The 10,425-nt window shown below is 39.9% G+C and overlaps 2 protein-coding genes across 4 annotated transcripts; both read left to right on the top strand.

Moving 5' to 3' along the window:
* Positions 1 to 2,569: 2,569 nt before the first annotated feature.
* enam (enamelin) lies at positions 2,570 to 4,824 on the top strand. Of its 3 annotated transcripts, none has more exons than XM_061274914.1 (8): positions 2,570 to 2,695; positions 2,768 to 2,826; positions 2,956 to 2,979; positions 3,140 to 3,205; positions 3,283 to 3,354; positions 3,917 to 3,943; positions 4,018 to 4,116; positions 4,392 to 4,824. In XM_061274914.1, the coding sequence occupies exons 2-8, from the start codon at positions 2,773 to 2,775 to the stop codon at positions 4,662 to 4,664; spliced, it is 615 nt and encodes a 204-aa protein (XP_061130898.1). In that variant the 5' UTR covers positions 2,570 to 2,695; positions 2,768 to 2,772; the 3' UTR covers positions 4,665 to 4,824. The 3 variants fall into 3 exon arrangements, with proteins under 3 accessions (XP_061130898.1, XP_061130899.1, XP_061130897.1); XM_061274915.1 differs by having other exon boundaries at positions 2,571 to 2,702; positions 4,021 to 4,116; XM_061274913.1 differs by having other exon boundaries at positions 2,571 to 2,702.
* A 1,218-nt stretch (positions 4,825 to 6,042) lies between these two features.
* On the top strand, positions 6,043 to 9,796 carry cnga1a (cyclic nucleotide gated channel subunit alpha 1a). The gene is given in 7 exon segments (XM_061273795.1): positions 6,043 to 6,054; positions 6,125 to 6,182; positions 6,487 to 6,616; positions 6,721 to 6,825; positions 7,463 to 7,569; positions 8,153 to 8,763; positions 8,852 to 9,796. Coding segments are annotated over 7 exon segments (1,968 nt in total).
* Positions 9,797 to 10,425: the final 629 nt, after the last annotated feature.

Below are 10,425 nucleotides of genomic sequence, written 5' to 3'. Positions count from 1 at the left end.
TTTCAAATAGGATAAGTTTTGCCTCACAATGAGCAATTGTAAACATATGATCTCTCTCATTTAATTGGCATAGTTCAACAATTACAATATTAAAAATGTATATCTCCTAAATTTAATGGACTTGAAAACCACTTGAATGGCTGCAAATTGAAACGTATTTCAGAGCTTATGTGTTCAATTTTAGGTAACCGTCAAGCACTTATTTGGTGAAAAAACGATGGCTCATAAACAACAAATAAAAATCATGATGATTGGCTCATCAGAAACTGTCTGCCACATTTAAACATAATAAAAAGAATGAAATACTGCTTTTGGCTTCTGCCAATTTTAGGGTTAGACAATAATAATAATAATAATTATATTAATAATAATAATAATAATAATCCCCCTCCTCATTTGCCTTTCTTTGTTATATTTAAACCCCCTAGCGGAAATTCAATTGCCAAGCACCATAAAAATTGCAATAATTAAGGTAGTTTAATCAAGAATAGTGTGCTACCAAACTTTAAATTAAGTAAAGCCTAGATCCAGATGTCCTCCCTTTGCTGTTTTTTACGTGTCCCTCAAAAGACATGATATTTTGCGTCATTGTCATTACTTACGAGTGACAAATGCTTATTTATTCTTGAGTCATCCAAAAGGTTCTTTTATTTTGTTGTATTTAAGTGTTTGTATTTTGGTGAAGGTGACATCTGTAGCATTGGGACTCATTGCCATTGGGTCTTTGTCTAGCCACCATTGCCTCAGCTGCATCTGTATGTTTTACAACACACTTTAAAGTGGTCTTCACTCATTGATGTTCAAGCAGCACTCCTGCATTATGTGAATTAATTCGTTTTGTTGTTTGTTTCTTTAGTCTGTCTTCCAATCCTTGTCTCATTTGCTAGACGACAGATGCCAACTACACAATTAGTGCAACAAAAAGAAAGAGTCACAGAAATGAATCAGCGTTAATGATATGTTTTCACCCCATTTAGGTGAAAAACTAATTAGAGAGAGGTCAACCTGTGCTGGACACTGGGGCATATAGTGTAATCCACTTTTTTTGGACTATGCTGATGGCCGGCAGAACTGTCAAAGTAAAAAATGAACCCGTTGCACTTTATCATTTCAATTAGGCTACTTTTAGTGGAGACCACTCATTTATAGACCACTTTTTTACTTCTATTTCCAATTATGATTGTAACCATGACAACCTTCCTCAAGTGCTTGAAGTACGTTAATGTGGAGAATGTGGGAAACCAAATTCTTTGTCACTAAGATCTTCACTGTTCCACCTAAATTCACACACAGTAAAGCAGAGGTAGAAAGCAAACTTGCATGTTTCCATTGACCCCTCCAAACCTCCATGCTTCTTATGGCTTTATTGATTTTTTTTCTTATCCTTACACATTGGAAGTCTACTTACCTCCGTTCCGGCTCTCCAATGCAGGATAACTATGGGACAAAGCGTACTGTGGCAATTTTATCTCAGCCCAATTCCCATTTGAGAGAGAGCGGAAGAGAGGAAAAAGTATTTCCTTTATCATTTACTAAAGATGGTCTGGTGCGTAAATTGAGGCACACGAGACCTTTTATTGGTGGCCTTTCCACATGAAAAAAAGCGTAGGTGTACCACGCACCAAAAGTAGGCCAGTTAGCAGGATAACTACCGTCATTTCCTCTGAAGAGTGTAGCATAGAGAGACTAGCATTTACAATCGTATTAATCCATTTTGGAACAATCTGTTAATAACTAATTGCCCAAAATGGGTACACTAAAATTTCTGGTTCAAAATGGACACTGGACACCATTTTTTGGTCCGAAATGTGCTAAAACTAATTTAAAAACTCAAATTATTACTGGGTCGGTCTTTGTTTTTAGAGATATGGCTAGTATAATGTCACTTTTGATTGATTGCCATCCCCTCTGTGCAATTTACCTGGTTGCATGGACATACCAAGAAACTTGACTGGGATTTATCTCCCAAAAAATATTTAGGGCAAAAAAGTATTCAAGTACAATCACCATAGAGGGAATTAATGACACTTGTTGTCACCCTGGCCTACTTGGAAAACCGCTTATATGTGCAGCCACTTTGGGAGGCAGAGCTACCGTTCATCATAATGACACACACTGACGCTATGGAATGCAAATCTAAAAACAGATACCAAGAATGGCAAAATGATAGTTTCAATGTGATGCTCCCCCCCCCAGGGACAAATGCTTGTCACAACAGGAGCTCTCACATTTTTAAGGGAACAGGCTTCATTCCCTGAAGTCATGACAGGCTTTCCAACACCAGCCCATGAAACCTGGAAGTGTGTGCAGTCATATCCTGCAAACTCTCTGTCCCACTTGCCCACCTAGAGATGCACAATCTCAACCAAAACATCTTCTCTTACCCATTTGTAACAGTTGATCTAATTACTGTGCATTCGTAATTATTATGTCAGTGAAAAAGACGTGTGCGTGAGTGCTCCTTACATAGTATGTAATTAAAGATAAGAAGAGCCTTGACCCCATGCACTTCTTCTTTTGATATTTGAAGCATATCTATGTCTTCAAACACATTCTTCTTTGCGCACGGTGGGACTTGATTGGCTATGGTAGCACGTACAGGTACTGTATATAAACGGTCTCCATGTGAGACAGCAGAAACTTTCCACCCCTCCAGCGACATATCACCATATCATCTTCACATTCTCCACTCCAGGTAGAAGGTGAGATTTTAAATACGTGACTTTTTTTTCAACAAAACCAAGAGTATTATATTTCTTATCTGCAGTCCAAATGGAGCGAGCTGTCATCATGATGTGCCTGTTTGTCGCTTGCTCGACTGCTCCTGTAAGTCTGTCTCCAACACCTATGTGTGCGTGTGTATATATACGTGTGTGTGTGTGTGTGTGTGTGTGTGTGTGTGTGTGTGTGCGTGTACATATATATCATAAATTTGCCAATCTTCTCCTCCTGTAGGTTCAGGAGAGTGAAAACAACGAGGTAAATGGGTTTAATCGCTGTGCTTTCTGTCATACAAAATATCATGTTGTATATTTGTAGGTCAGGCCATTGAACTTCATGGGCTGATTGATGTAGGAAATGGCCCTTGTAATTGTATCTATTGCACTAGCGAGTATGGAGATGTCTTGTATTTCTCCAGGAGATCGCGGCGCATGCCAATGAGGCCCTGAGGCTGATGGAGATGTACAGGCTGTACCAGCAGCAGGTTAGAAGGGATCAGTTTATTTGAATTCAAAAGAAGATAAAAAAAAAATACTCGCCCATTTGTGTTTTTCTTTTCAGGGGATGGTGGCAAACCCTTTCCTTCCTGCATCCGAGACTCCTGGAGTAGTAGCTGCTGGTGAAGCTCCACCAGTAAGACCCCAAACTACCAAATCCGTAAAAGGGGGATTGAGGCAAATTAACTCATCTTGCTTGATGCTTATGCTTCACCATTAATTCAAAAGGCTTCTTTGGGTAACCTCAATTCAACACCATTTATCTCTCGAGGGTTTCCGTTGGGATGGTTACGTAAGGTTTGTTGTTGTTCCAAGGCATGGGCGTTGGCAAATAGTTAAATAGTTAACTCCTTAGCCTTGAACATCAATGCTAACCAAAACAGGCGGACCTATTATTTGTGTTTAACTTGTGTCTGTGGTCACTATATAGTGTTGTTGTTTTTGTTCTAATTATCTATGAGCCTTCAGATTAGTTTTACTGTCTTCAACTTCATCAAGTGTGGAAAAAAAATATTCGACATTCCAAATAGACAACTGCTCCCCTCTATAGTCGAATGAATAAAATCCACATTATGAGCAAGTACAGTTGTAGTTAATTGCTCTGTAACTATAATCTATAAACAAGTTTAGAATAATGCTTCTGCTAGGATAATACTAATTATTTGGGTGTGGATTAATACAAATACTATTTTGTCCAGGCTGAGCCAGCTGAGGCAGCACCCAAGGTATATCTCATTGCAATTATTGCAACTTTTCTTTTATTCAAAATGCAAAAACTCATTGACGGAGGGTTCTTCAGCAGGTGGATAGTGCACCAGTTCATACGGCCACTGCCAGTCCTCCTCCGCCTGCTGTTGCAGCGGCTCAGCCGGTTGGCGATGTATCAGAGGAAGAGGAGGTGACATGCAAGCTTGACATTTAGAATATCAAATTATCACCACTGTGTGCACTTCCTCTTCTTGGTGCAAAAGAGAAACACTAAAGACAATGCTTCACATTCAGTGTCACAGTTCTGAAGTTAGATGTTCAAATCTAAGCTCTGGCCTTCCTGTGTGAGATTTGTATGTTCTTGTGTGGGTTGAACCACGTTCCTTCTACATTCCAAAAACATGAATGTCGAAAACTCTAAATTGTCCAAAGGTGTTAGAATATTCTCAATTATCTGGATTACAGGATACAAACCCTGCCTCAAAAGCTGCCGCCCCTTCGAACTCTGAGGAGGCAGAAGAGGCCGAGGACACCGAAGAGGCCGAGGAGGCAGCAGAAGCGCCCGCAGCAAACCCCGCAGCTCCTGCTCATGTTCCAGCAGCGGTTGATGCCGCCGCAGAAATTGCAGCAGTTGATACGCAGGCAGCTGTGGATGCCCCCTCCGAAGCGACAGTTGGAGAAGTTGCAGCAGAAGCTGCAGCTCCACCAGCAGCGGAGGCCGACAGTGCTGTAGTGTAATTCTGCCCTGCAGATTTCTAGCAGCTAATAATGTTCAGAAAGGTGGAATGGCATGAATATAGAGGGAAGAAAATTTGTGGGTCAATGTTGACATTGTGGAGAAGTTATTATACTGAGTGCAACTCATCAGTCTTACCACATACTACGTATTCAATAAAAGTCAAATACCATAAACTGAAGTTTCTATAGATTTCACTCAGACTGGCCCTGTGAGAACACAAAGAGAAGACAAAGGAGAAAAGCATGTGACAAGGTTAATGCCAATCCATATCAGTACATAATTAGACCTGATTATAGATAACCAGCTCCTTTTAATCATTAAGCTTCATGCATTATGTATTGAGAAATTAGAAAAATGGGCTATTGTAATGGCAGCGCATGCCGAGCAGTTACAAGATGCCTTAAGCCTTCGAATCTTATCCAAGTGTGAAGTTTACATATTCCCCTGTGCTTGTGTGGCTTCTCTGTAGAAACTCCATCTTCCTTCCAGAAGTAAACATATAGTTAAGGCCCACCACATAATTTTAGTTGTTGCCCACAATGTTAAGTATGACTGACTATCATGAGTTACAAACACTTTTTATATTCATAACAAGTCAGAAACTATAGCTACCAAAGACCCAAGAGCTGAGCAAGTATTAACTTCCTGCATGACCATTAAGTTTACCCATGAATTTTTATAAAGTCAAAGAATATAGCAATAGTTTGTGAAAATGTGGGATTGAAAAGCAGTAGTCACAGCATCATGCCTTGTTTAATTATCGATGCTGAGAACTTGAAGGGAAAAGGTGTCCTATCTGAGCCTACAGGGAGAACGACTCAGCCAAGAGAACGCTGTTGCCCTGAGAGGATAAAAAAAGTGAAAAAAAAGCTCTGCTCTGCCAGAGGTTCGGATTTCCATCACCACGCTTTATTTACCGGGGGATGAAGGTCTACCTGAAAACAAACCTCCTCTAGCCGGCAGCATCTAATCGGATCAGAGTTGATATGGCTGAGAGTGCTGACAGAGCAGAAGCATGTGTGTGTGGGGGGAGTGTTAGTGACAAAATGTTTGGAACATCAGAACAGAAAAAATAGTAGGAGAAAAATAGAAGCTTTATCACTAAATGGGTTTCAGTACTTTGGGTTTCCACTTTATGAAGGTATCTATCACTGCATGGGGGCTACAAGGTGGACTTTGGCTCCCCTCCTCTCAGTCAGCTTTAATCCTTCTAATCCTTATCAGGGTCACTAAGTCTGTGTGACACTCTTAATTTGGTCCCAATGCTTGTTATGTGTCAATGTTGCGTGTAACTACATTTTGATATTTTGTCCATTTAACTTCGGAAAACCTGCTTGCGCAGTTCGATGCGCATCAGTGGTTCTCGCAGATAACAAAATGGAGGCCAAGGTAGGTCAAAATATATTTTTCTCAAGATCTGTCAAAAAAGGATTTTCTTCTATTTGTTTTCATATTGCAGGTTGATGGAAAAGACAAGGCTCTCATGATGCGCTCAGTTGAACAGCGGGGCTCAAAATGTGAGCAGACCTTTAAGTATAACTTTGTTGGAAGATAAAAAGTAAAGATTTTTTTTTTTTTTTTTAATTTGAGTTTACTTATTGACCTTTTGCAATATATAATAATAATTATAATAATAATAATAATAATTATATTTTCTGCAGGATTGCACCACAGCATTTCCCTAATTGCCTGCTCAACATGAACAACAGTAATAACAATGCTGAGTAAGTACAGTTCTGGAGTCAGGAAGATATTAGTTCAAATCTTGTTCACTTTTAAATTCCTCTAAAGACTAAATAATACTTTACATAATCCATGCAGTCAAGTTGGAAAAAAGTGATTACATTTCATGTAAACTGCTGACTCTGTTCATTTTTATTCTACTACACAGAAAGAAGGAAAAACAAGAACAAGGACCAAATGAAAAGGAAAAAGAAAAGGATGTAGACAAGTAAGTAAGATGGATGGTTCCATCAGAAGTGACAAAATGGACAATTAATTATTCAAGTTATTCTGTCCTCTCTTCTACTTTTTCTTCTTGTTCTTCTCTAACAGGCCCAAAGAAATATTTGTCATTAACCCTGCTGGAAATATTTATTACAACTGGCTTTTCATCGTAACATTGCCAGTCATGTACAACTGGACCATGATTATCGCTAGGTGACTACTTTCCCAACATTTTTAATCGCATGCTGGCTCAGAGCTTTTATTAAACACATTTTGTAAATGTAAATTGGGTGTCATAAATTCATCACCAAACATTACCATGGCACAATGGCACTGTATTATTTCATGTCAAATCTAATCAATCGCAAAATGTCTTCATTTGAATGTTTTTGTGGATTTTTTTAATTACACAGATGGATTTTATATTTGCCAATAAAGGGGACGTATACTTTTTAGGGGGAAAATATTTGTGGGTCTCTGGAAAGCCCGCCCAGTCATCAAGTATGAAACTATACTACCTAGTAACCGATTGATTGAATGTCTATTTCTGAAAACGCCTAAGCTAGAAGTAGCTCCTTGTGACAACGTCACAGCTTCACTCTCAGTCAGTAGAGTTTAAAAAAAGGTAACAGTATAGGTTGGGTCAGTGATTGTGTTGTAATTTATTATACCTGGGAGCTGTTTTATTCCTACGGGGAACTTTATCTTTTTTATAATAGGAGCCATTCCTCCACAACTGTTTTATCTCAAAGGTTCCACAGTAATGAAGAGCTGGTAATGGGATATTAATTGAAAGAATGTGCACAACTATCTGTCAGCTGTGTTTCTGGTGGTGTTGACCTGTAAACAGGGCGTGCTTCGAGGAGCTGCAGCACAACTACATCCTTTATTGGGTTTTATTGGACTACACCTCAGACCTCATCTATCTGGCTGATATGCTTGTCAGGACGAGAACAGGTGATCTAACATGGATGATGTTTTTAAAAGGGAACTAAAGCCAAGATGTCAAAACTTTCTTATATTTAATTGTGTATTTTTTATCTGCCGCTGTTTACTTAAATCTACAACATATTTGTTCTCAAAAGTACATTTGATAGATCACGTCTATGTATTTCCTTCTCTTCCCACGCAGCATGGAGGGAATTTGACGTGTGTCGATTTAGACTTGCAATGAGAGGGTTTAGTTATATGAATAATACAATAACCACACACAACATCAATCTTCTGGCTACAGAATCAAACAAAGCAATTTTTCTTCAAGTGCACAAACTCAAGAAACAAAAGAGTCATAAGAGTTGATGGAAACACGAGTGAAAAGATATTGATAAAGCATACGTATATTTCCACTGCAAGGAAAGTTATAGCTGTGTGGCATATCTGCGCTCTAATGAACACTAAGCAGTCACATTTTCCATCTCAAGTTTTTTTTTTTTTTTTTTAAATTTGAATAGCGGTAATTTGGGCGCATGAGTGGTGCATGTTAATGTTTACTAGTGAACAACCCAAATATCCTTCATTGATCGACTTTGTACCTTTGCAGGTTACCTTGAGCAAGGCTTGATGATCAAAGATGAGAAGCTGCTCCGCGATCGCTACGTCGACAGCTTCCAGTTTCGGCTGGATGTCATCTCCATGTTGCCCACTGATGTTCTGTATTTCTATTTGGGTCTGGACTACCCAGAGATTCGCGTTAATAAGCTTCTAAGGATTGGTCGCATGATGGAATTCTTCACAAAGACGGAGACTAAAACCAACTACCCCAACATCTTCCGCATTTCAAACTTGATCATGTACATCCTCATCATTATCCACTGGAACGCCTGCTTCTACTTCTCATTCTCCAAGTCGATTGGTTTTGGGTCAGATGAATGGGTTTACCCAGCTCTTGATGATCCGGATGAGCCTGAGTTTGGCCAGCCCATGAGGAAGTATGCCTTCAGCCTCTACTGGTCCACATTAACCCTGACCACAATCGGAGAAACGCCACCACCAGCCCTCGATTCGGAGTTTATCTTCCATGTAGTGGACTTTTTAGTTGGGGTTCTCATCTTTGCCACAATTGTGGGAAATATTGCAACCATGATCTCCAACATGAACGCCGCCCAAGCCCAGTTTCAAGCTCGAATCGACAACATTAAACAATACATGCAGGTAGAAAATCTACTGTTATTTGTTTTCCCTGTAAGATTGATTATAATGTACCGCCATTAGATTATAACTGTAATTCTGTCAATTACAGGTCCGAAAGGTCAGCAAGGAGCTGGAATTGCGTGTCATTAAATGGTTCGACTACCTGTGGAACAATGGCAAGGCACAGGATGAACGCGAGGTATTGCGGTATCTTCCAGATAAGTTGAAAGCTGAAATCGCCATCCAAGTTCACATGGACACGCTCAAGAAAGTTCGCATATTTGCTGACTGTGAGGCTGGCTTGCTGATCGAGCTGGTGCTCAAGCTCCGGCCTCAGGTGTTCAGCCCTGGCGACTACATCTGCAAGAAGGGCGATATTGGTCGTGAGATGTATATTATCAAAGACGGAAAGCTCGCAGTGGTTGCCGACGATGGCGTTACTCAGTTTGTGGTGCTGGGAAGCGGTAGCTATTTTGGTGAGATCAGTATCCTTAATATCAAAGGCAGCAAAGCAGGCAACAGGCGGACAGCCAACATTCGCAGCATCGGCTACTCAGACCTCTTCTGTCTGTCCAAGGATGACCTCATGGAGTCGCTGGTGGAGTACCCGGATGCTAAAGGCATGCTGGAGGAGAAGGGCCGACAGATCCTAATGAAAGATGGCCTGATTGACTTAGATCCCGCTAACATCAAGCCGGAGGCCAAGGAGCTGGAAGAGAAAGTCAACAGGTTATACGGTACCATGGATGTGATGCAGATGAGACTGAAGAAGATTCTGGAGAAATACAAGAACACTGATAAGACTCTATGGCATCGTATCAAAGACCTGGAGCTTCTGACAGGAGAAGAGATAGAAGATGATGATGAGGTGGAGGAGGATGTGAAAAAAGAGGAAGTTCAAGTGGACGAGGAGAAAACTGAAGATAAAGGTGGAGTGGGTGAAGTAGACAAAGAGAAAAGGGAAGATGAGAAAGAAGAGGTAGAGAAGGCCGAAGCAAAGGATGAGGAATAAAAAGGCAAAGACGTGAAGAGAGCACAAAGAAGAAAAAAATAAACGCAAAACAATTTTCTTTGTGAAAAGAGCCTTGAACGCAAGCATATTCTGTGTAATCAGATGTAACAACAAAGAATAACTGAACATGCTGACGTTACCATGGAAACCGCATACAGTATAATGCCTACGGGTGTACACAATTTAATTCAATAAAACAGAGAGAATTCCTCATTGGTTTACAGTGTTTTTTAAATGGTCATTATAGTATTGCGAAAACAACAAATGTGCTACTGAATGAAGAATTTATTAACCTATGAGTGGGAAGAGTTTGCTGCGGACAACTGGACAACCATGGACTTTATATGGACATTAAATCAAAAAGTCACAGCAAAAAACAATCATACCAACAATACTCTCTGAGGAGAAACCTGAAGGATGTCAACAAGTCGTGACACAACCTTGTGTGATTATCGACCATCTTTTGTGTTTGTCCCTGGGCTTTAATGACTATAAATGCCATCAACACTTCTCTCCACAAACTCTAATCAAATGATGGACAAAGTCAAGAAGAAATAAAATTGAAGCAATTTAGAGCTGGCAAGAACTGAATGAGTACAACTTTTAATCTGGTGGCTTCACGCAGAGCAACTTTGTGCCATCTTTTTAATTCTAGTCATTTGTCCTACTTT

This window comes from Syngnathus typhle, linkage group LG3 (genome assembly GCF_033458585.1).
Source record: "Syngnathus typhle isolate RoL2023-S1 ecotype Sweden linkage group LG3, RoL_Styp_1.0, whole genome shotgun sequence".
Classification (NCBI taxonomy): Eukaryota; Metazoa; Chordata; class Actinopteri; order Syngnathiformes; family Syngnathidae; genus Syngnathus; species Syngnathus typhle.
The sequence above is the reverse complement of the archived record's forward strand: the minus strand, read 5'-3'. Positions and strand labels throughout refer to the sequence as shown.